A 25,575-nucleotide genomic window follows, 5' to 3' on the forward strand; every position below is an offset into this window, starting at 1 on the left:
TAATTCCTCGCATAGAGCTTAAATTTGTCTTTGTATTTCGGTCCTGGAGATTTCTAGAAGGCATGACTTGCTGTCATTGTAAAATGGGAAGTGTTTTCCCTGGAAGTACTACTTTGGACAGTGTGTGGTCTGAGTCCTAAGCCACCTGTTTCCGTGCTGTGTTCACAGAGGATGAACACTACCCTGAGCAGCCTGAAGGAAAAAGTCAGCACGGCGCAGTGCCCGCTGCCGCTCTTCACCTGCCTGCACGTCAAGCCCGACGTCTCCGAGCTCATGTTCGCAGGTGCGTCCTCCCTCCCTCCGCACAGTTCCCGCAGCTTCGCGTGATCTCACAGAGGGAGAGCAGGAGTGAATCCGGGGGCTTGCTTAGCCATTTTTTTCTGCAACGTAAGAATGCGTGAAAATAAAATGATAAGCTAGCGTATACTCTGGTCATCAAGGTATCACAGAGGGCCAGTACCTGGTCTTCTCTTAGGCTGGTGAGACGAAAACCACAACCATAGGCCCCGACTCAGTTTGACCTGCTTCTCAGTTACTTGCAGCAACACAGTGTTTTAGCCAGTGCACCGTCTTCTACTTGCTGAGTGTGTTTTCATTGGTTGGGTATGCTTGTCATTTAAAGTTCTCTTCCGATTTTTAGCCCTCCCGGTGTCTACTCTTGGTAGCCCATGGAGGGAACGCCTCTGTGGGGGAGGGCTAAGGGTTTCTCTTCTGCTGGCCTCTGTGCTCAGGTGTGTGGCAGGGGCACGTTGTGTGGCTCCTGGGGGTCTGCTGGTGCCCAGCACAATGGCATTGCTCATGTGGACGCTGGGATTGTGTTTTTTTTTTCAGGAAAAGTATCAGTGACTTCAGTGGCACTAAAAGCTTGCAAGGCTTATCACAAATGGCATATAATGAACAGATCTGCATCCAAAATTCTTTTGTAATTTTGCTGTCACTTTTTCCCCTGACTGATTGTTCTCAAAGAGGAATCTTAGGTGGTTTACAGAAAGTAATACGCCTGGAATTCACCCTTTTAACAACTGTTCACTATTAACAGTGACAAAAGTGTTTTTCATCCTGTGGTTCGTAAAGCAAATATCACGTGTATTATTGATTTTGTTCGCAGTACAGCCCAAGAAGGGTGTGTACACTCAGTGATGTGAATGTTGCCACACACAGGGAAAGCAGCAGAGCCGAGAGGGGCCTTGGTTCTTTTCATAGTATCATGTTGTCTTCTCTGATGGCTGACCAGGGGCAGCGCGGGAGGCCGGGGAGAACGCTCCTTGCTTCTGTGACTTGTTGTCCCATTCTGTAGTCTACATAGGAAAAAGCCCCATCACTAGGGCTTGGGAGAGATCGGGAGTGTGTGGATATCCCGTCGCCATGGCCAACTTGCATAATCCCTGTAGCCTCTGGTTTCTCATCAGCTAGCCAAGGATGAGATCCTCCTGCAGGAGTTTGTAAGAGGTGACACATGAGGTACAGTCTATAGATTCCCTAGAGCAGGGGCAGGCCCAAGAGTTTTCAGTCAGTCAAAGCAATTTAGTGTTCGTTCTGGGGGTGCTAAGAAAAGCCACCGATCCGGATCCCCAAGATGAGCAGTGCTTGGGAGGCCAGCGTGCAGGGTGAGGGAGCCCGCCCCAGTGAGGTTTGTCTTCATTGTGAGAGCAGGAAGCCCTGTGGCAGGGTTGTTTATCCCTGTGTGTGTTCCCTTGTGAGCTCTTGGGATTTGGGGAACTGGATGAAAACCAGCACTGTCCTGCTTGTCTGATGGCTATGTGACCAAGTAAGTCACCCCTACACACACACACACACACACACACACACACACACACACACACACCATGAAGTGTGATGCCGTGGCGTGAAGACCACTGGGCTCAGAGGGAGAAGTTCTGTCATAATTCCTTAGTAGGTCTTTTGACCTCTGGTTCTTGTTTTCTTCATTGTAAAGCAGATTCTATTAGCCCTCAGCTTTATCGCAGAGTCACTTGGTCACACGAGAGAGCTGTCAGTCGGGTCCCTGACGGGATGGAAGGCTCCTTCCTACAGCTCTCCTCCCTTTGTTAACATTGTTAGGACTTCTTCAAAGTGGCTGCTTTTTGTGTTGAATTTCTGCTCAACAGTTATTCTTAGGAGAAAACCTGACTCAGAAAAACTAACTACGCCGATTCGGTCATTACACTGCCTTCACAAATCTGTAAGAGTAAATGCTATTGGGTGAGTGCGTGCCTGGGTTCAGCTGGAGTGGGAGGAGATGCTTCATCTAAGCCAGAGTGGGCCTTTGCGTTTGCTTAGGACCGACTGTGGTCCCAGCACACTGCAGTCTACACCTGTGAGAGCCTGCCACTGACCTTCACCGTCAGCCTTCCCTGCCACGCCAGCTGTGTCTGTCCATCATTACCTGAGCCCTGTGTCCACGTGAATGTTAAAGTAGCTTTACCTGAGTTCCTGGGGGTGAGGCTGGGGTGGGGGGGGAGAATGGAGACATATCTATTATTGATTTTCAAGATTCTTATTTTGAGGATAATTATTTAGAGAAAACCATTGAAATTATCCCTGAATTATACTTAAAATACTCAAGAACCAAATCATATTACAGTTTTATCAACAACTTTGCTTGATTGCCAAAAATGTTTCTGTTCTTTGAAATAGTCTTAAACATCCTTTTCCTTTGTAACATTTTTCAAAAAATAAGCATCAGTGTTTCAACTGCTAAGTATTGCTGTCTCTTCCGCTCTACTAAATTGTAGGGAAGATTTAAAACTTCGATTTAAACATTTCAGTTGCTGAGTAACTCGCACTTACTGTACATGACTTATGGTTGTGGGTTCAGCATTCTGCTAAATTCTTTGACAAAAATTGCAGGACAAATAAATAAATAAATAACAGGAGTAAATCATAGTACTGTTCTTCAAAAAAAATTACGGTCTCACCTGAAGAGAGACAAATGAAATGTGGAAAGTCATGGTGTGTTCCTGGAACAGTATTGTTTTAGACTTGGTGTCAGTGTGACAGATGATTGAGGTTCAGTACAGTTATAAGAAAGACTTTATGGATCTGATGGAATTTGAATTCAAGTGGAGGTGAAAATGCATCTTTGTGTGCAAGCAGTACGAAAACATGTTCAGAGGGAAATCAAAGGTTTGGAAATTGATGGCTACCATGGTAACCCGAGGAGGGTGGAGTTTGCCTCCAACCAAACCCAGACCAGATATCTGGCGGAATTCTGGCAGGGGGACCCCCCAGGCTGTGAAACCACCATTGTGCCAATGAGGGGCACTGACCCAGATCCCCCCACCAAAAAGGACCAAGGAGACCCCTTTCCAGCTTCCAAGTCAAGGAGAGTTTATAAAGCCCCTTCCCTTCCGCACCCTTCCGCGCCCTTCCCCCGCAGCCCACTCCTTCATGTCTGACTTTCTGCTGCAGGGGAAGGGAGCCTATGACCGTGGTTCCTGATTTAAGGCCGTCTTTTTATATATTTGGCCGAGTTATTCTTTCCCTGGTGAGCGGCAAATCTAACAGAAATCATGTTTTGAAAATCATTAAAAAGCAACTAGCCTAGGAATTATGCACACACTAGCAAAATGTAAGTGATATAGTTGGATAAAACTTTAGTGCCAAGCTATGGAAAATTTTGAATTCCAGGCAGAAACTTTTAACTTAATAATAATGGAAAATATCTAATGTTTGGGCAGAGCAATTCAATGATTGGAGTAGTCTTTGAATAAAAAAAAAAAGAACTTGGATGATTCTTATGATATGTGGCGAAGAAAAAAAATAAAAGTGGAAGCAAGGTTATAGCCATCTTCCTGTAAGGTCTGGGAGTAGGGATGTAGGGATACAGTGATGAGGAATTAAAAGAGTGGCTGGATGAGAAAGACTCAAGTCGCCCGTGAGGGTAATGATGGTCAGGTGGCGTGAAGCAGTGGTTTGGAGGGTGGCGGGGGAAGAACGGAACCGCTCGCTTGGGTTGTGATGGTTTGTTTTGCTGAAGTGAGTGAGCTGCCTGGAAGGAGCAAGACAGCGGGGTGTGCTTCCTTGCAGGGCGCAGGAGGAAGGTTTCAGCTGGTCAGTGTGCGGCAGCCGCAGGACGGCAGCAGCTGAGTCCTCTTCCTCTTCCGTTATAGCTTAGCTCTTGGGAATGTCCCCGGCGGCTTGGCGGGCAGTCTCAGCAGTGATGAAGAGATGCTCACGCCAAGAGTGAGCCACAGGAGGCGTTCTGCTCCAGGTCCCAAAACAGGAGTGCAGAATTCCGAGATAAGATCTACGTGCCCTGACACAGGAACTTTCCTAACAACCACTGACTCACCGCTAGTCATGCCTCACTTACTCCATGTAGATTGTCATAATAAAACATATTACTTTTTGAGCAAGGCCATGTGTGCCGTTTGGCTTTCATTGGAAATGAGCTGCACTAGTACCTGCCACTGGTGTAATTTTTTATTTTCCTTCACCTTAGTAGAATGTTCGGCTTTCCAAGTGAGCCAACAGAACCACTTATCCATGAGCCTTTTTCCAACATGTTTTTAAAAGTCAGGAAGGTGCTTGTACTGTAAATAATACCGTACCCAGTGGGAGTGACTTAGAGTGAGGTTTCTCCAACAGAATGCATCCATAGTGACCTTGGATGTTGTACACTGTGGAAGATGCTACCTCACTCTAAAATGATGTCCAATCAGATTTTTCCAGCCGATAAATAACAACAATAAAAGGCATGTGAATTTTAGAATTGGATTTTGGATTATTGGATAAGAGGTCATGGCTCTATTATAATTTCACCAAGAAAGTGAATCCAAACTAGGACAGGGCTGAGGGGTACTTTTCAGAGGATCCTGCAGAGATGTTACAGGAAAGTCGTGTGAGGCTGAGGCACAGAGGTGGGATTGGGCTCAACCCCCAGGAGGAGCCCCAAGAAGGCCTGTGTCCCAGGTGCACGAACAATAATGATGGGAGACTGCTGCACGGACGTGAGCACACGGGGCTGGGGCTGTGCCATCCTGGAGCCAGCAGACTGCGTTTTCACTTCTGTTTCATCTGGAAGTCATTGTAAAGATGTTGGTGTGCTGCCAATTTTGTTTAGGAAACAGATAGTGGCACTAAGACTGTGGAAGGTGAACCCAAGTTAGGAGGCTGATGTGGAGCAGCAGGGAGGGAGCAGGGCAGCTGGATGGGGCTGGTCATGGTGGGCGAGGCAACTGACCAGGTCCTAAACGTACCCAGAGACAGAACCCACAGTGCTTGGTTTGGGGGTGTAGGCTAGAAAGAAAGAGGGGAAGAGAGTCTCCAAGGATAACCCCAAAGTGTTAATAGTGGTATGAACAGTGATATTATTTTCCAGAAAGGAAAGACTGGGGTAGCGGGGTAAAGTATGGGGTGCGGGGTAGGAAGGCCAGTGTGTGTGGGCTCAACTGCCTAATCCTCCACCATCCCAGTTCATATTCTGGCTGCTCCACTTCCCATTCAGCTCTCTGCTTATGGCCTGGGAAAGCAGTAGAGAATGGTCCAAAGCCTTGGGACCCTGTACCCAAGTGGGAGACCTGGAAGAAGCTTTGGGTCAGTTCTGGCTGTTGCAGCCGCCTGGGGAGTGGACCAGCAAAAAGAAGATCCCTCTGTCTATCCCTTTCTCTGTAAATCTGCCTTTCTTATAAAAATAGATAAATCTTAAAAAAAGGGGGTGGGAGAAGGGGAAGATGAAGGTGTTCAGGTGTTGAAATGGGAACCAAAAATGAGGAGTATTCTTTGGAGCTACTAGGAATTAGCTGATTTAGAATCAAAAGATTTAGATAGATATGTAGATGTGGTATTTAGACTATGTATATAGATATAGAGGTAGAGTATTTAGATATAGCAAGGGGATGCATGCCATGTAATAACAGCCACTGTTGACTGAATGACCGCAATGCTCTGTGCCCTCCTCCAGGTTCCCCGTGCTCCTTGCTGGTTGGGATTCTCCAGCAAATGGGTCACACCGTGGCTCCACTGTGCCCTCCTCCAGGTCCCCTGTGCTCCTTGCTGGATGGGATTCTCCAGCAAATGGGTCACGCCGTGGCTCCACTGACACTCTAGATTACAGAATGGAGACATCAAAAGCGTGCTATGTTAAGTTTGGAAGTGTGCTTCGTAAGCAGCAGAGCAAGTTTGAACACAGACCCTCTGCCTCATAGACTGACTGCTTTAACCATGTATTTTAAAAACTTCCAGCATAACAACTTTTCATTGTGAACTTATGAGCTAGGAAAGATGGTGAATGAACAAAATTAAGTGAAAAGAAAAATTTGGAAGATTTTTTTTTCCATTTTAACAGTCTTATTTTTCAGAGAGTTTTCTAGCTTCCTTCAGTTTTCTGTTCTTTGGAATTAAAAATGGTCTTGGTAAAAGATGTCTGCGTTTTTAAATGGGAAAGGTTATTCAACTTACACAAATTAGAAAACATCATTTTGTGTCTCCTCATCTTAGTGGTTAGCTTTTCTCCCAGTTTCTACACAAGGCCAAAAACGCCATGGGTATTTGGTTATGCTTTCATTTGATTGTATTATTTTTAAGATGCTTGTTGTTCTGTTTGAAAAGCAGAGACAGAAAATGAGTGATGGGTAGAGCTATAATGCATCCACAGATCCATTGCCCTACTGCTCACAAGAGGGTTGCCGAGGAAGTCGTGTGGGCATCTTGTGTGGGTGGGACAGGGATTTGCACTCTCAGCTGCTGCCTCCTGCAGTACGAGTCAGTGTGGATCTGGAATGGAGGTCCCAGAACCTAAACCAGGCACTAGGACTTGGTGTGTTAGTGATTTACCCATGGTGCCGAATGTCCACTCCTTGTTTGAATATTTTAAGTAAGAATAATCAGGGTTGTTGAAGGGTTCATTATCTTTGTACATCTAAAGCATTTGCCTGTGAATGAAATGCTGTTTTTTTTCACATGCTTTCAGATTGGGTTGAATTCAGTCCATATGAGATTGGCATGGCTAAATATGGCACATTTATGGCTCCTGACTTATTTGGAAGTAAATTTTTTATGGGGAAAGTTGTGAAGAAGTACGATGAAAACCCCTTGCATTTCTTGATGGGTAAGTCATCAAAATCTTTCGTAAATTTATCTGATTGTTTTGAACCAGTGTATTTTAAGTTATTCTTCCACTTTATTTTAGGCGTCTGGGGAAGTGCCTTTTCTATACTGTTCAACAGAGTCTTAGGAGTGTCCGGTTCACAAAGCAAAGGTGCCACGATGGAGGAAGAACTAGGTACGGTGAGAGTGTGCGTGTACGGATGAGAGCCATGCTGTGTTGGTATATCTTTGTGAAGAATATTCAGTCTTTACAAAGATTGTAATTATCTAAAATCCGTCAGTAATTTTGTTGAGTCAACTCAGTCAACTTGAATATCTCCCAAAAGTCATAGTGTAAGTTACTTGTAAGTTGTAGATTATGGAATTCCTAAAAATCATTCATTCCTGAAAATAATTTGTTCTGGGACATCTCCATTCCTTCGCCTTGCTCTATCTCCGGGCATGTTATTTTTGCTAGACAATATTTCTTTTATTAGACAAGGGTAATTTCTTAAAGATCAGCTTTATCAACAGTTGAGGAAAGTCTGACATTTAAAGATAAGTCCATGCTTGCCACTATTGGTTTGCCCCCTGAGTGCTTGCTCCGTAGAATTCTGTCAGCACTGCCTGTTTAATTCAAAGTACAAGCAAAATAATTCAGTCACCTCTAATAATCATTTATTTTGAATATTACTCATTAGCTCACAATAAAACATTTAAACTTGAAGCAAGTATGCGCACACAGCTGAGCACTGGTGATTTTATCCCTCAGTAAACCATAGCAACACTGATTTTCTTAAGTAAATAAATGCGATTGGCAGCTACACAGCATCTCCCGAATCCTTGTTCTCATTTGAATTGGTGGTGGGAGCAGTTGTAGAATGCTCAGTCTGGCTTTGCTGTTGAGCTCACAGGGACCCGGGAAAGGCAGTAGCTAAGATGGAGTGTCAGAATTCTACTTGAGAACAAAGAGACTCATGAAAAAGCAATGATGACATTTCCAAACTTAACTCATGTGAAGAAAGCATTTCTACACAAAGCTTGCTACAAGATTTTAGTATTCTGCCTCTGGGAATCATGGGGAGTGGTCATTGACAAAATTAAGCTTTCTATGCAAAAGAGAATGCATCATTTAGAGCACTAGAAGGCCCACAAACAACACTGCACTGCTCTGCCTCACAGCATGCTTTTGTTGCTGTTTGATATTATATTTGGTTCTTGCATTTAGTATAGTGAACTGCTACAGTCCTTGACATTTTTTTCCCAAGACTGTTTGTGTATTTTTGGACAGTTTTTGGCAAGTAAAAGAAAAATGACCTTATAATTTCATTTGAACCAAGGGTTCAAAAAATATTATATATATATATATATATGTGTGTGTGTGTGTGTGTGTGTGTATACTTACACTGTGACTTTTAGGAGATATTCAGGTGTATATACACACACACACACACACAAAAGGCACTTGGAAGTCTTGCTTTCTCCTGTGTCCCACGTGTAATTCTCCAGGCAGGCGCCTGTTGGGGTCCCCTTGGGCCCCTGTGGCCTGAGGCAGGCAGGCCTATTCTCTTATCTGGGACTATGATGGTGAGACACTCCCGCTGATGTATTTTTAATGAACTCTGTAGACACTCTAGACAGGGCAGATGAATGCCCCGTTCTCAGGTGCAGTGTTTTTGGAAATACTTAGCTCTTCTTTCCATTAGTCTGGAGATCTTGGAGGAAATACAAGAATGAGCGCGAAAGGAAAGAAGAGCTCCCGTTAGTTAGCAGGCCATCTTCGGTGCTCCTTCCCGGAGTAACCTGGCTAACTCGGGCTTGGTTCTGTTTTTCTCCTGAGGCAGGAAGAGAACCGGACTGAAATCCCACGTCGGAAGGTGGGTGGGCGAGACGTGGCTGAAGGCCAGCCTGAAGGAGCAGGCTTCCTCTAAAGGGTTTGGAGAAGCCTCCCCTGGGGGCCCAGTGGTCTGGCAGCCGCCTTCCAGTGCTCTGGAGATCCACTCCAGATGCGTTGATCATCAGGGTGTGTGTCCCCTGCAGAAAGAGGCCAGTGAGGACAGAGCGCCCTGAGCCTCGGCTGACCGCTGCCTGGAGGGTCCTCAGCGGGGCTTGTCTTCTCGTGTGTGTCGGACCCAGTGAGGCGAATCTCAGTCAGACTATTTACTTCAAGGAGTTCAAGCTGTTCTCTTGAAAAGATAACGCTGTGTGTTGTGAAGAATAGAGATGCCACGCTTAAGATTTCAGAATATGAAGCTGGCCGTATCATGACAACTTTCCAATAGAGAAGACACTATTATGTTGATTCATCTCTCAAATCAGAGTGTCCAATAAGACCAGATCAGAAAAAGGAAATATTTAAGCAAAGGCAAAATGCATTTATAAGCAGAAACTGCTTGGGAGTAGAACATTTGTAGTGGATCATCTCCCAGTATTTACACAAATTTAATTTTCATGCCCTGAGAAACTTGTCTTGCAGTGAGAAATGTGAAAGCACTAGTAAATCTAGATGTATCTTTTGGCTCCAAATTCACAGCAGTAGGTCACCCCGTCTCAGTCCGTGGCTGCATGAGAATGCTGAGTTCTTCACAGTACATTTAGTTATGAATTTGGACATCTGTGATGCCTCAACTGTTGTGTTTGATTTTCACAGAAAATATTACAGCAAAACATATAGTGAGTAATGACAGCTCGGATAGCGACGATGAATCACAAGAACCCAAAGGTAAGAGCCAGAAGCTCTGCTGGCTGGGGCTGGAGGGAAGATGGCTCAGGTCCTGGAGCAGAGAGTTGGCCAGCCCGGAGGGGAGATGGCCCAGGTCCTGGAGGGGAGATGGCCAGTCCCAGAGGGGAGATGGCCCGGGGCACTGAAAGGAGATGATGGTGCTCAGCCCACTCTGGAGTTGGGGCACGTTGTAACTTTCTAGGCGGAGATGGTTAGCATGGCTTGAGCAGCAAGATGGACAGTGGATTTAGCTTTCGTTTTCTTATAAACCTGTCTTTTTAGTCCCTTACAACCATCTCAGGGGAACAGAACTGAAATGGTGGATGTGTCCCTGAGGGGATGGGACGTCCCTGCAGGGACACTGTGACTTGAGGGACCTTTTTAGATGGCTTGAAGGATTAAACTTGCCTCCTTAGAACCTTGCTGTTAAGAAACATGTAAGTAAATATATTCTTAATCCATTCTTGAGCCTTATGTTCCGACCAGCCGCCTGCCTCCTCGGGAGAGACCAGAGATGAAGAGGGGACATTGATCAAGAGTGGACGTCGCATTTTATTTGATAGAGTAAATGAGCCATGTTTCCCCTAACGAGGCAGCTCTCAGAGTGACGCGTGTCGTCACAGTCAGCCATGGATTATCTGGCAATGCCTGAAACAAAATAGAGAGTTTCCTAGTTGGTACAATGTTGTAACATGACCATTTATCAAAATGTTTCCGGCAGTTAAATAAAACAAGATATAACTAAGCAAACAAAAAAAGGGAAGAGCATGCAGACTGAATTTTTTTTTTCTTCGTGTTTTATCTAATCAACAGCGACATAGTTTATCTGTTGGCTGCTACCGTTCGGCCTTGCCATTTTCAAGTGTATCATCAGGAGTCAAATGCTCTGTCGGTACAGCGGGGCTTGTTGCATAACTGTCAAAACAAGAAATCCCGACTCTGGAAACAGCTCAGTGCCTTATTCATATCCTGTATAAACAGGGAAAAAAAATCACTCATTTTATGCCTAATCTGTTGTAGTGAAAGCTTTGTCATGTTTGGCATTAGCAAAGTGTGGGAGAAAGAAATAAGAATCCTTTCGGTGATACGTAACCATCTGGATTGAGAGCCCTTCCCTCACTCAGCAGGGACCAGCTAATGTTTGTCGGGTGGAAGTCGGCATTTTCTATGGCTTTATGCATGTTCAGTTTAGATGTGTTGGAAATGATGAAGTTCGAATGTCGTTTCTCTTTTCTCACTTTAGTACACACACACACACACACACACACACACACACACACATGCATGCACAGTTCTTTTGCAAGGACACATGTGCATATGCAAGTCAGGACAGGCGAGGTGTAGACAGAGCGGAAGATGCCAGCTCCGTGTTCTCTGACTTAGATTGTGAATGCAGAGTGCTGAAGGGGGTGGCTACTGCTGCCACCACTGCCCTTGCTTCTACTGTTGGGATAATAAGGGGAGAACTGAATGCAGGTCACCACGTTCTGAGAACTTCCCTTATACATGTGGGTCCCCAAACATGGTCATCCTCGGCGGCAACCCTGTGGAATGTGCGGAGCAGAGTGAAGGGAGAGGAGCGAAGGACTGCCCAGCGTGGTGAGGGGTTCCCGGGACCCGTGCCCCGAGACAGCCCTGCGCAGCCTCCCCGCGGTGCTTTTGGTGGGTGACTGCCGAGTTTCACATTGTGTGGCTGTTGTTAAGTGCAGGTTTTAAAGCCACGTGCTTTGTAAGTTAGAGTGAAATGCTTACTGAGCAGCAGATACAGGCTGAATCCTTTAACGGTCTCTCCCACTATTATGTGGTTATGGGATGAATATATAGAGGATAAAATTGACTACTGGAGATTTTTCATCTGTGTGTGCTTACATGAAGTCAGAAAAAAGGAAAAAAATTGTCTGGGGAAGGGAAAATGGGAGACGTTTATTTGGAAATCTAAGAACAGACAGATAGCAATGTGAAGAACATGAGCTCCACAATGTCCTTAGCCAACAGGTCAACCAAGAACACTACGAAGACAAACAGCTGGGGCTAGTGTGGTGGTGCAGTGGGCTAATCTGCTACACGCAACTCACAGGCACAGGTTTGAGTCTTGGCGCTCTACCTTCACCCAGCTTCCTGCTAACGTGCCTGGGAAGCCGCAGACCATGGCCCAAGTGCTTGGGACCTGCCCCTCATGTGGGAGTTGTGGAAGAAGGTTCCTGGCTTCCATCTGGTCCAGCTCCAGATCCTATAGTCATTCTGGAGAGTGAATCAGGAAGATTCTCTCTCTGCCTCCCTGTCTCTGTATCTCTCTCATATAAATCTTTTAAGAGAACACAAATGCTTAATGCAGATATCAACTATGTTAACTTATTCAGATAAACATACCTCCAATCAAAAGTCATGGAGCTTCATGGTTCCTTTTAAAATTCGGTGACCCAGGGCTAGTGTGTGGCGGAGACTCAGACTAAACCTGTGGCACTGACATCCCATGTAGGTGCCAGTTTAAGTTCTACCTGCTCCATTTCCGATCCAGCTGCCTGCTAACGTGCCTGGGAAAGGAGCAGAGGATGACCCAAGGCACCTGTACCTATGTGGGAGGCCTGGAAAAAGCTCCTGGCTCCTGGCTTTGGATTGGCTCAGCTCTGGTCATTGCTGCTATCTGGGGAGTGAACCAGTAGATGGAAAAAATCTCTCTGCTCTCTGTGTAATTCCGCTTTTCCAATAAAAAGAAATAAATCTTAAAATAAAATTCAGTGATTCAAAAGAAGATATTTTTAAAATGTGTTATGGATCCCGCCCAATGACCTTTTCTTTCTTCTTAGGCACTGAAAGTGAAGAGGCAGAGAGAGAATACCAAAATGACCACCAGGCCAGCTGGGTGCATCGCATGCTCATGGCCTTGGTGAGTGATTCCACTTTATTCAACACCAGAGAAGGCCGCGCAGGGAAGGTGCACAACTTCATGCTGGGCTTGAATCTCAACAGCTCGTACCCGCTGTCTCCTCTACGGGACTTCAGACAGGAATCCTTTGATGAAGATGAACCGGACATGGTCGTCACAGGCAAGTGCGCCACCTGGAATCCGTCAGGCCGATTCTAGAGGGTTACCTCTTCCCTGGGGAGAAACATTTTCGTTATTATTACCACTTTTTCTTAAATCCTAAGTTACAGCAGCATACATTGAATGTGTGAAGGAGTTCAAGTAACTGATCAGGAGGGAGGGACTGTTTTGAAAAGTTATTCTGAGCAGGGACTGGCTTAGTCGTGCAGGGATAGAAAGGACTTCCACCAAAGCACTAGGAGCGTTCTTAGATTCGGTGTTGATCAGGGTTTGCTTGCACAAGAGAGTAAGCTGCCCCACTTAGCTGCAGAGGGTTTCCAGAGGGAACTGGATGTTTACAAAACTGTTCCAAGGCCCAGAGGAGAGAGCCATGGGCTGGGCTTCCAGGAATGCCTCCAGGAGCCAAGGTCTGCACCACTGAGCCTGGCAGCAGCAGCAGCTGCACCGCCTAGCTCGCTGCCTCCTTGGGTCTCCTGCCAGGGTGTTTGCTCTTGGCAGAGCCAGGGCTTGGCAGAGCTGGAGCTCAGGGCGGGCAGAGCCAGGGGTTGGCAGGGCTGGAGCTCAGGGCGGCCAGTCTGTGTGCTCCAGCCACAGTGCGGGACATCGGGCGAGCAGCAGAGGAGCCCTGGAGCCCGGGCGGCCAGCCACACAGTCCCTCAGGTGGTGGACTCCGCACCCGGACCTCTTGGGTCCTCAGCGAGATGAGGTAGCTTTCTTAAAGCTGCTCTTTATGATCCTTGTCACTTAGCCACCTTCCCAGGGACATTTCCCTTAATGCTTCAGCTCCACCTGTGCCACAGGACAACACTGCTGCTTGGTGGCTAACCTGACATTTCCCTCCTTCAGCAGCCCTTCCTCTTTGCTCTGCTGTCCGTCATTTCTGGCCAAGGACCCTGGGAGGAGACCATCTAAGCTTAAGTGAGACATGTCCAGAATAAAAGCTTTGGACTGACCTTTGTGCACAGTGCCTGTAAGCTATTTGTGAAAGTTAGGTCATGGCTTTCAACTTCATGACACTTTTGGCGGCACTGTTTCTGTGCTGCTTGGCCTGAGAGGGAATTGCTGGAGTGGAAGTGACTCATGCTGCTTGCCCAAGGTGAGCACAAAGCACAGTCCACCTGGCGTGACAACAGTGACTTCAAACTCCAGGACACGAGGTGCGTCTTATTGTGCACTCGCACTCCTAGCTCACCGACAAGCACTGTGACAGAGCTCTGGTGGAGATAAAATCCATCCAAAACAGATACACTCTGCCAGAGTCAGGACCTCACTGCAGCTGCCATTGCGCTAGCCGCTGCCTAGGCCTCCACGGACCTGAGCTTCTCAGATGGCAGGTGGTGGGCTTAGGGAAACACAACAACAGAAAGATCCTCCTGTTATCTCACGAAAAAGAGAGCTTAACAAGATGGTCCTATCTTCTTTGCCCAAAGTCACTCCGTGGGATTGGGGTTGGGACATACCCTCCTGTTGCTTTCCCTTCGCCCTGGGTTTTCTTAGTCATTGCCACGATGATGTAAGCATGGAAGTTTTCTTTGTGTACGCTCTGTTATATCTGTTTCGTGCGATTCTTTTGATTGCCTCATCCAGCACTGCTCCTCTGTGGCTTACACAGCACGTGTTCTGCATTCCGCCTTTTAACAATTTCCTGGTAGTTTTGCAATATTTTATGTTGATTTGTTGCTATCTAGATTGCCATGTGAAATGCAGAATGCCCAATGAAATTTGAATTTCAACCAACATCTGTATCCTACCCTATACTTGTGTATAGTGTAGATACATGTATTCCTTGCAGAATTTGAGATGTACTTACACTGAACAACTGTTTGTTGATTGGAAAGTCGAATTAAACTAGGAATTCTCAGGTTTTATTAGTAACATCTGGCAGCCCTGGGGAATTTTCAGCCCCATTAGTTGCTTTCGGATTGTTGTACATTTTCATCTCCTGTCTTTTCCTTGTGTGCTTGAGCTCTCAGAGTATGTCCAGTGCATTTGCAATGTACTAGACCCTTGGTTCCAAAGACGGTCTCTGTACCTTCACGAGGGTTGAAGCAATCTCATGACTCCTCCTATGAGCTTTTATTCATGTGCTTTAGTGAATCATGGCAGAAAGATAGGGAGAATGGAAGCCAGCAGGCTGGTGCCCGAGGGGCTGTGGCTCAGCGGACAGAGCTTCAGCCAGGCTCTCACTGTGGACGGACTGGGTGACTGTCAAGGTTCTGCCCACTTTACAGGGCTTGGGGAACACAGGCTTGCACGGTACCTAGTTGAATTCTTTCAGCAAGAAGAGTTATGGATGGAGTTTTAAAAATAACGTGAAGAAATAGAAAATATTAATTGTCCCAAAATGTCGTGTTAAGCAGACTATCTCTTTTGTTAAGATACTTTAATCTTCATAAACAAATTTAACTTTTATTTATAAGTGTATATCTCACTAAAAGTTGCACTTTGCACACTTCATATTTATCCAATTAAAAATGTTTATGGGGTGTTGATTTCACTAACTGTGTGCATCAGTTTTGTTGTTTACACAGCAGCTTTGCTGTAAGTCACTTTCAGGCTGAACTTACGGGATCGGGCGGTGCTTCCTCGCACGGGACCCCACTGGGCTCAGCCTGTTCACCCCGCCCTGCTTGTTTCCCGGTCTTCGGGCATCCGTTGTTTGTAATGGGACTTGCAAGGTGTGTCACAAGCTGAGATCATTTCAGTTCATAAAGCCTTTATATAAGAATTCCCACTTCTTTTGCAGATAAAATGCCCCAGTGTATTAAATCATTAAAGCAAATTTTCTTTTGATTTTGGACACCCTCTTGTGTAAACACAGAGTTAGAAACTTTAAATATTATGTTTCTAAAAGTTATATTTTAGTTTGTGGCAGTCTTATTCATAACAAATTAAAATCTGAGTATCTTAGCATCAGAACAATCAATCTGAAATGAGAGAAAGTTGTACTGTTTTTGTACTTATTGCTTCATCTTATGGACTATATTTTGTAAACAAGAGAAAAGAGATAAAATCCCCCTCATTAGTTTGTGGCCAAATAGTTTTATACCTGTAGAAACTAATTTTGGAAAAGCTCTCTGTTAGTTATACGACCTCCTTCCTGTTTACTTCTGTGTTGGTGTGATTTGCTGTGACACACCGCAGCTGGAATCAGAGAGCAAGGCATGAGCTACCTTCGGCCAGAGTTCCAAACACAGACATCCAGATGTTTGTCTGTTGTAGACTGAATCTGTGTGATGTGCTTAGGAAATGACTATTGCACAATCTGCAGCTAGTGGCCTTAAGGAAATGCTACATAGCTCTAAGACAGTTGTGTTTCCAGGCCTCTCCGTGAACCCCATGGGTTCGTTTACAAGTTTGGAGACTTTGCATACTTTAAACTACTTCTACCCTGGCACTTACCCAGTTTCCTAGACATTTCAGCACTCCTTGTTACACAGTGAACTGAGTTCACAGTGAATTTGGAAAAGCAGAACTCTGCTCTGCTCTTCACAAGGCACTGCCCTGCCCCCTTGAGCTGAGTCCCCCTGGAACTGCGTCCCCCTGGAGCTGAGTCCCCCTGGAGCTGAATCCCCCTGGAGCTGAGTGCCCCTGGAACTGCGTCCCCCTGGAGCTGAGTCTCCGTGGAGCTGAGTCTCCGTGGAGCTGAGTCCCCCTGGAACTGCGTCCCCCTGGAACTGAGTCCCCGTGGAGCTGAGTCCCCCTGGAATTGCGTCCCCCTGGAGCTGCATCCCCGTGGAGCTGAGTCCCCCTTGAGCTGAGTCCCCCTGGAACTGCGTCTCCCTGGAGCTGAGTCCCCCTGGAGCTGAGTCCCCCTGGAGCTGCGTTCCCCTGGAGCTGAGTCCCCCTGGAGCGAGTCCCGCTTGAAGGTGCCTTGGGTGTGGCACTTTGCCAGCTGGGACTCCCTGGCAGTTTGCTCATGGCGTGATGGTGGCGGCCCCTCGCCTTCAGTCGCCGTGAGGACCAGGTAGTGTTCTCAGACCCTCACTGGCTGGTGCTTGGGGCTCGTGAGTCTTGGCTTTTCTGCATTTGTTTGATTATGGCACTCTTACTTTGGATACTGAATATGCTTTTACAACTTGACAAACTATGCTTCTGTCACACATCTAGCAAGCATCGTTTATTGTCAACTTGTCCTGAAGTTGGGCCACTGTACTGAAGTGAGAATTGGGCCATGTGATAAAAACAAGCTGTTCAACCTTCTAGTTTTTATTTTTTTTTTTACAACAGTGCGTGCTGTTTGGGATTGGAGAGCTTGCTCGGAAGTGCTGGTGTTGTGGCACAGCATATTCCACTCGGCTGCTCCACTTCTGATGCAGCTCCCTGCTGATGCGTCTGGGAGAGCAGCAGACGGCCCAAGGCCTCGGACCCCTGCACCCACGCGGGAGACCTAGCTGTGGCTCGGCCCAGCCATTATGGCCATGTGGGGAAGAAAACCAGTGGGTGGAATCTCTTTCTTTCTCCCTGTTTCTCTGTAAATTTGCTTTTCACAAATAATAAATATTCACTGAGAGGTCACATCCCAGTCACAAACTCCTCTGCTACCACAGTAGGCATACCCTGTGCTCTGTCAGCCTTCTTACCAGATGGAGAATGAAGAGCGAGTTTGTGGAGCAGCACATAGAGCAAGGCAGGTGCATGGCACTTCAGTGGGTTCCATCTGGTCACACTCCTTCCCCCGCGAAGTGAATTAGGAGCGGTACACACGGGGTGTTCTGTAGTGCATTATTGGCATTAGTTTTGCATCATGTTGTGGGAGCAGCACATCCTGTTTTAGTTTGCTCTCCACTCATCTCAGTGCTGCCTCCCGTGTCGCCACCTCGGCTTTATTAAACTTAGAATATTATTCCTCCCATCAGCGCTTGTGCTATCTCCTCTCTCTGCAAGCCTTTCCAGCACCCCAAATCCTAGACAGCTGTTCTGTGTCGGGAAGATTTTTGTATCAGCACATTGTAAAAGCTCAAGCGTTCCTCCTTGGAGAAGATGCCCCAACTGTGTAACTTAAGTTCTTCCTTATCGTGCCTTCCTTTGCTGCTGTGTTGTGACTGCCTTCATTCATTGGCTTATTGGTGGTGGAGCTAGAATGCAAGCTCTTCCGGAGGCCTGTCCCTCTCCGGCTTGCTCAGTGCCCCAGCTGTTACACCTGCAGAGCATCTCTGGGTGTTGGCTGTGTTATGTTCACTCCTTCCCCAGTAGCAGCCTCCAGCCAGAGAGAGGTTGCGTGGGTTTGTTCACCCTCTGCCACCCCCTGTTATGCCACCTCAGGGGTGACTTCTGACTCCTTTCCTGTGCCATCTGTAGCTCTCCTCTGCCTCACCCATGTTCTGCAAGGAGGTGTGCTTGATGTAAATGAGAAGTACTCTGAAAGGGATCCTAGGTAAGACTTAATACCAAGACCAGATCTAAGCATTCATTGCATTTTTCTCTAACACTCACTTGAGGACTTTTATCCTGATGTTACAGATGGACAAACTAAGGCTGGGAAATAAGACTCCACTGACATCTGTTGGACTCGGGCCCAACTTGCTTTGTCTCTGCAGCCTGAGAATTCTGACTCTTCAATTATAGCCAGCATTTTTTTTTCTTTAATGCTGAGTAAGGTCACACAATCATCTCATTCATTCTCATGTTCCTTCCTGTTTAGATCCTGATGAATTTGAACGAATATATGAACCCTTGGATGTGAAGAGTAAAAAGATCCATGTGGTAGACAGTGGGCTGACATTTAACCTGCCATACCCCTTGATTCTGAGACCCCAGAGAGGGGTTGATCTCATCATTTCCTTTGACTTTTCTGCAAGGCCGAGTGACACGAGTCCGCCGTTCAAGGTAGGAGGCCTCACGTGGTGTTACTCTGCCACCTCCTCGCGCTCTCCTCGCAACGCTCTTGGTTCCTTTTGACCCCAGTTCCTTACCTGGTCTCTGCAGCACTTCTTTCAGGAGTAGTGTGATTGATTCATGCTCCTAAACAAAGCTGTGCTTGTGAGAGTCTAGGGAATGCAATGACGTTTGGAACCAGAATAAGTCAATGGATCTGAGATTTAGAAAGGAGGCAGGTGGGCTAAAATTTGAAAGTTAGTGGAGACACCAAAGCTGCCCAAGGGGAGAGTGAGCTCTGAGAAGTCGGAAGGACAGGACTGGGAAGGACAGGCAGGTCCAAGGGCAAGGAGAACGTGAAGCCAGCGTGTGGCCTTGGGATGCACGAGGAAGATGTTCGAATCTGAAGTCAGGAGGGTGAACTCACACTGGGGGGGCTGCAGAGATGTGAGAGCTAAAGCAAAGGGAGGCGCGTTTATGGATTGCCCAGGGAAAACGCCATCCCACCGTCTGTGAGCGGAGATTGGGAAGCAGAGCGCGGTGTGTGTGGTGGGGGTGGGCTGCCGCTCTGCAGCCTGGCGAGGCTTCAGTGCAGGGGTGTGGGAGGCAGGGGTGAGGGGACTGTTACTGGAAAGCAGAGACAATGCCACGGGAGGTTGTCACACTCCTGGGAAGGCTCCAGGGGAGGCAGCCACCAGCATGCAGGTTGGAAGTCATCTGAAAGCATGGGGGTCTGAAGTGGGCGGAAGAGCTGGGTGTGGACATCCACTGTCCGACGCAGAGAAGCACTGGTTTCATGTCGCAGTGATCCCTCTGGGTGAGGGTATGAGGCAGAGTTCTAGAAGGGCCGTGGAGACAGAGGGCGGCACACACCTACCTCCTGGCTTCCACATGTGCAGACACAGTGCGTAGGCTTGAGTCCATCTGTTGGGTGAGATTTTATGGTTTTTAAAATATATTCTGTTTGCACTGTCTGTAAACCCGGGAATCAGAATGTGTGTGTGTAAGGGGTAAGTGTTGGCTGAAATCTGAGCACAGAGGACGTTTCTGGCAGGTGAGTGGATGATGTGCTGAGGGAACATAGCGTATTACACACATGACAGAGACAGAAACAGAAAGGCAAGGAGAGGGTCGAGCTTCTGCCGCCCGGGATCCTGAGCTCTCGGGCAGCACTGCTCTCCATGCTAATCATGTTGGTTAACTCTTCCATGCATGTACATTCTCGGGATGTGTTTGTATTTGATGGGTTTGAGGTTGGTTGTGATTTTCAGGTAAGTGTTGGTGAGGTCAGGTTTCATGAACAACTGAAGTAAAATTTGTCTGGTGCCATGGTGTGGTGGGTCAAGCCTCTGCCTGTGGCCCTGACACCCCCAATGAACTCTAATCCAGTGCCCTGCCGATGGCCTGGGAAAGCAGTGGAGAATGCATGGGGTGTGAACAAACAGATGCAAGATCTTTCTTTCTTTCTGTAACTCTCCCTTTCAAATAAAATAAGTCTTTTTTGAAAGTCTCATAACATTAAAAAAAAAAAAGATTGTGAAATGAGCCGAGTCATGTCTGGCTGGAGGTGAGGAGGGAGAGTGGCGGGGACTGATTCCAAGGCTGCAGCAGCAGCACCTGCTGCCCTCCTCCAGCTGCCCGCTGGCTGCCCCATCAGGCCGTGCCCTCTCCTGTGCTGGCTGCAGGGGCAGCGCATGGGAAGCTGCTTCCTAGGCTGTAGGTTTTACCCATTTCCAGGGAAAAATATTTTTACCCGCGAGAATCACTTGAAAGGAAACCGAGACACTGTTAAGTAACCATTGAGGGTTCTATCAATTATATGCCTTATAGATTACCTGAGAATTCACTGATGCTTCCCGGGGTCCATGAACTTGGATAGTCAGTGATCTAGGCAGTGAGCAGATGCACAGGCCCTAGGGTGATCTGATTAGAGGTGACAGATGGTCACTCCCATTTGGCCAGCTTCAAGGGAGCCTTTGAGGCCGAGTAGGGACAGGGAGTCAAGAGGAACTGGATGGTTACCAGCAGACAAATGACTTTAGGAACTTGGAATTTTTGGATGATTAATCTGGCCGTGGACTGTGGGGCGAGTTGGAGGATGGAAGGCACAGGGTCATGATGTCCTGGTCCAGGTGAGTGGCTGGGAATGCCAGGCAGAGCTGATGGCCCACGAGGAGCAGTGGGAGGACGGCTTGCCCAGGGCACTGTGAGAGGCCAGTGTAGGAGCTGGCTTGAGCTGGAGGGCGGTCAGAGGCCCTGGCCGTCCTGTGCGTGCGAGAAGCACACTCCCTCAGTGAGCTCACCCCAGAAGAGGGTGGGGCCTCTCCCTGGACACCTCTCTGAGAAGCATTAGCTTACTGCCGTCTTGCTGCTTTTTTAATATAATCATCAACATGGCACATGGCTTCTTTAAAAGATATATTTTATGGAAAGGCAGAGTGACAGGGACAGGAGGAAACGGAGAGAGAGAGATGCACCCTAGATGGTCACAGTAGCCAGGGCTGGGCAGGACTGAAAGCAAAAGTCTACTGCTGAATCTGGGTCTGGCCCAGGAGGGCATGGACCCAGGCACGTGTTCCACACTCAGCTGCTCTCCAAAGTATGTTGGCATGGAGCTGGATGGAAAGCGGAGCAGCCAGGACTCCAGCCAGTGCCCCAGTATGGAAGGCTGGCCCCACAGGCGGCAGCTTAGGCCACTGCACTGCAACCCTGGCCCTGAGCAAGTATCCCAGGTCACATGTTATGTTCTTCCAAGGTTGGCAGCTAGTTACAGGGCATTGTGTGACTTTGAGTTTAAAAAAGCCCCAGTCGGCTTTATGGAAAAGCAACACCAAGTTACCTAAGTAAATTCGATGTTTATTCTGTGCATTTGGACTACCATTTTGTGGGATTTGCCTTTATGATTTAAATAAATGAAACGGCACAGAATATTGTTCCTGTCTGTGCTCCAGAAATGTGGCCTCAATGAGTCTGCGGAAACATGAAGTTGCGTGGGTGTTGGAGATCAGCCCAGGTGGGCGGTTAGGATAGAACACTATTTGTGGCATGCTATGTTTTTTTTTCACTGCATTTTAAAAAATATATATTTTTTTATACTTGGGGCTTTAGTCACAGAGAAGAGCAAGCCATGAGAGGGGAGGCAGGTTTTCCAGCACGCAGCCACTGCTAATCTTTTCCACCTTGGGATGGCAGCAGGAAAGGGAGAGTCCCCAGCCTCCCTCAGCCCCGTCTCCCAGCAGCCCAGCCTGCACTTCCTGTCTGCTTTCCCTCTTGCTCCACAGCCGTGCACGTCACAGGCCCCCCCTGAGTCATGTTTGCAAAAACTGGCAGGCTCACTCAGGCAGCACTCCACTCTCTGAACTTTTGCTTTTATTCAGGCGCTGAATAATCGTGAATGAATGACCCTGCACAGTGTAGACACGAAATGACCAGCTGAGTAACTCAGCCAGATAGATGGGGGAAGCATCAGGGGGGAATTAAGGACAAAAGTGTTCTCAAGTTTCACATAAGAGATTATTCACATGTGTGTGGGATTTTTCACTTACCTTTTGGCCTCAGGTTGTTTATTTCTTGGTAAGGGATGCTGGGCGAGACAGATAATCAAGTTAAAATTCATCATGACAGAAGCGTCAGGAGTGGCGCAGCGTGAGTGAAAACTTTTTTCCTCTGAGTTTAAGACACCATGGTAAAATCTGCCTTTTTTTTTCTCGCCTGGACTTCAGTTATTGAGATGTTTCCTTCAGTCCTCATGGCAGTCCTAGGAAGAAGGCAGGACTGTGAGCTTGACTTTGCAGAGGCGGGGGCTGGGGGGCTGACAAGGGACGGTGGGGGTCCGCGATGGGGGGCCAGGGAGCCGCTGTCTGGCGGTGGGGACGGCCAGTCCCTGTGTGTTACGTCGTGTGACCCCCGTGTTGCTGAAGGGACAGGACCACTGGACACACAGCACGGCATCTGTGTTCTAGCCTCTGTCACTCTCAGACCCTTGCCTGACTCCAGCCACAGCTTCCCTCTCACGCCTAGAACAGAGTCTGAAACAGTTGAGCAGAGGGCGTGCAGGAGGCTGCGAGCCCCATGACACCTGCAGTGTGCCCGTGGCATTTATCATAGCCTTAAACATGCAGTCAGTTGGCCTGCATGCTCTCATGTGTCACCGTGTGAGCTTGCTTCAGTCCCTGGTATGTGGGTCCACGGGAGGCTAAAAGCCACGGGAAGACCTGAGGTTCTAGCCCTGCTCGCTCACATGTCCTCTCTCCAGGATTTTCCATCTCTCTTCCTTTTCCCTCTTTCCCTTCACATTCTCCCTTCTTTACTGCTGTACATTTATCCAAAGTTGTGTGGTTCTTGATCAGCCCCGTTGTAAATACCATCCAATGTTGATTTAATCTCTTTGCAGTTCTGTGATGCATGTATCGTTCCTATCATCTGTGCTTGAGGGTGTGGAATGTGGAGCACTGAGTTAGGAATGTGCCCAAGGCACCAGGGCCTCCTCGCCATGCCTCTCCACTTCAAGTCCTCCAGCACTGATCTGTGTGTGTGTGTCTGCATTGAGTTAGTCAGCTTTAATACAGTGGCAAACCTCATGGTGGTCGATGACAACACATATTTCTTGGCCATCTACGTGTCAATCCACTGCAAATCAGCTACAGTGGCCCTTCTCCTATGTCTCTGTTTCGGGAGGGATGCACAATCCTCTTACCTGGAAGGCAGCAAGAGTAAAAGGGGTTGGACCACCTGCCCCCATCCTTCTGCTCAGCCCTTGCTCTGAGCATCTGGTCCACGTTGGGCTGCTGCATGTGCAGTAGAAACATGCCGGGGTAGGTGCTCAGGGCAGAGCTTTGGTCTCAGGTTGGAATGCTTGGACTCAGCTCCCGGCTCCTGATCCCAGCTGCCTACTGCTGCGTGCTGTGGGAGGCAGCCGGCAAGGTTAAGGCTCCGGTCCTTGCCACCTATGTGGGAGTTGTAGGCCCAGCCTCAGCTACTGTGAGCTTGCTGTGGGGAACCAGCGGATGAAAAATCTTGCTGTTTCTCTCCACTCCCCTTCTTCTCCACCTCTACCCCTTTATAGAAACACGCTTCAACATGCCAAGGCCAGAATCTTGACTTCATTTCATGAACAGAGTCACAAAAGCTGACTCAGTGTCACTGAATAAATACAAACAGTGAGTTTTAAACTAATGCATTTTACCTTTCTAAGACCACTTTGGTGAGATCTCAGCGCCAGAGGTTCTTCACCCTGCGTCATCAGAGTTTTTATATTCCTAAGGGTTAAAAAGTGGTCATTCAGTCACAAATCCCCTGATCCCAAAGTATTTCCTCAAGCAGTGCCTTCAGCTGAGTCTCATCAATTTGAACCCATCAATGATTTCTCAAAGGCTTCTTTGGATCTCGCTAATTAACATAATGATAGTGAACTTGTTTACAAGAGTACTTAGATAAGTTTTGAGACTGATTAAAAAAAATTTAAAGATTTAGTTATTATTCCAAAGGCAGAATTAAAGAGAGGTAAAGGTACAGAATGAGGAAAAATGTCCATCTGTTAGTTCACTTCCCACATGGTCATGATGGCTGGGGCTGGGGCAGCCTGAAGCCAGGAACCTAGAAGTCCATGTAGGTCTCTTGTGTGGATGTAGGTGTGCAAATACTTGAGGTGTCTCCCACTATTTTCCCAAGTGTATTAACAGGAAGCTGGACTGGAAGTGGAGCAACAGGACTTGAACAGGCACTTTTGTAGGGTACTTGTGTTGTAAGCAATGGCTTAACAAGCCACATCACAACACCTGCCTTGATGAGTTTCTAGAGATCAGGACTGCGTGCACCCTAGCAAGCAGCCCACTACCTCCAGGTAGTGCCAGCAGGTGCTGGATGGTGGTTTGGACAGCTGAACAACTGAAGACTAAAATTCATGAATGCGAGTTTCTTCTTCTCCCACAGGAGCTTCTACTGGCAGAGAAGTGGGCTAAAATGAACAAGCTGCCCTTCCCCAAGATCGACCCTTACGTGTTTGATCGAGAGGGACTGAAGGAGTGCTATGTCTTTAAACCCAAGAATACGGACGTGGAGAACGACTGTCCAATTATCATCCACTTTGTTCTGGCCAACATTAACTTCAGAAAGTACAAGTCTCCAGGTATGCTGAGAATCTGTTCTATCCCACAGAACAGAAATCTGGGAAGGAAGCGGGACTCTTATTAAACTGTCTTGCATTGGTAATGCAAAAGCTGTTATCATAGCAAAAACAGCCTTTACCTAGAGAAATGGCTGCTGTCTTCAGACTTCCAGCAACACAAAAACTGAAGTTAACAATTGGCTTAGCAGAGGTCTCTAGGGCTTTATAACAAGACTTTGGATTATGTTTATTTTGATTGGTTGTGATCTTTGTCAAAGTTACGTTAAATATTTTAAATATCACCCTTGTAGGAGACCTTTTGTTCCAGAAAAAAACTATGCAAAGATACCCTGGAAATTTTAACTGGATGCAGGATTTATTGAGTTTAGCTCTACAACATGGCTAGCCATTAGAGGTCGCCATATCGTGTTTCAAAGAAAATGAGGATCAAGTTCAAAGAATAGTCATTCTGTTTTACCAAGTCCTGCCGAGTCTGTTGATTCTTATCCTGGAGGATGGCGGTGAACAAAAGGAAATCTATTGACTGCTAGGGAGGATGTTCACGACTCTAAAATCTAACTGCAGTGCTGGAAGTGCAGATTTCCATTTGGTGAATGGAAAGACACACACGTGTGCACGCACACACAGTGCACGCACATATTCATGCAGTATTCAGTGAAGGTGCTCTGGGGCGAACACAGAGAACAGAATGGTCTTGTTGTCTGAAGACACAGGGTGGCATGTCTCAAGAGGAGGCTCCCTGGGCAGTTGCCCCATACAGGGGATTTCTGGGGCATTATTAGATAAAACATTAGGTAATGTTTTGGTTTGTGTTCTTCCAGGAGAAGCGTCTTA

The 25,575-nt window shown here is 47.2% G+C and overlaps 1 protein-coding gene across 4 annotated transcripts in view; it reads left to right on the plus strand.

Annotated features, from left to right (window-relative positions):
- The window catches only part of PLA2G4A (phospholipase A2 group IVA), a 280,276-nt gene that overhangs the window by 65,754 nt on the left and 188,947 nt on the right, over positions 1–25,575 (plus strand). For all 4 annotated transcript variants that reach the window (XM_040985387.1, XM_040985388.1, XM_040985386.1 and 1 more), the window contains 7 exons: positions 169–283; positions 6,914–7,051; positions 7,133–7,225; positions 9,680–9,751; positions 12,559–12,798; positions 18,442–18,626; positions 24,546–24,741. In XM_040985387.1, the coding sequence (XP_040841321.1) occupies positions 169–283; positions 6,914–7,051; positions 7,133–7,225; positions 9,680–9,751; positions 12,559–12,798; positions 18,442–18,626; positions 24,546–24,741 (1,039 nt within the window). The remainder of the gene's footprint in view (positions 1–168; positions 284–6,913; positions 7,052–7,132; positions 7,226–9,679; positions 9,752–12,558; positions 12,799–18,441; positions 18,627–24,545; positions 24,742–25,575) is intronic.

Source organism: Ochotona curzoniae, unplaced genomic scaffold, assembly GCF_017591425.1.
Source record: "Ochotona curzoniae isolate NIBS_2020 unplaced genomic scaffold, NIBS_Ocur_1.0 contig_430, whole genome shotgun sequence".
Taxonomy (NCBI): Eukaryota; Metazoa; Chordata; class Mammalia; order Lagomorpha; family Ochotonidae; genus Ochotona; species Ochotona curzoniae.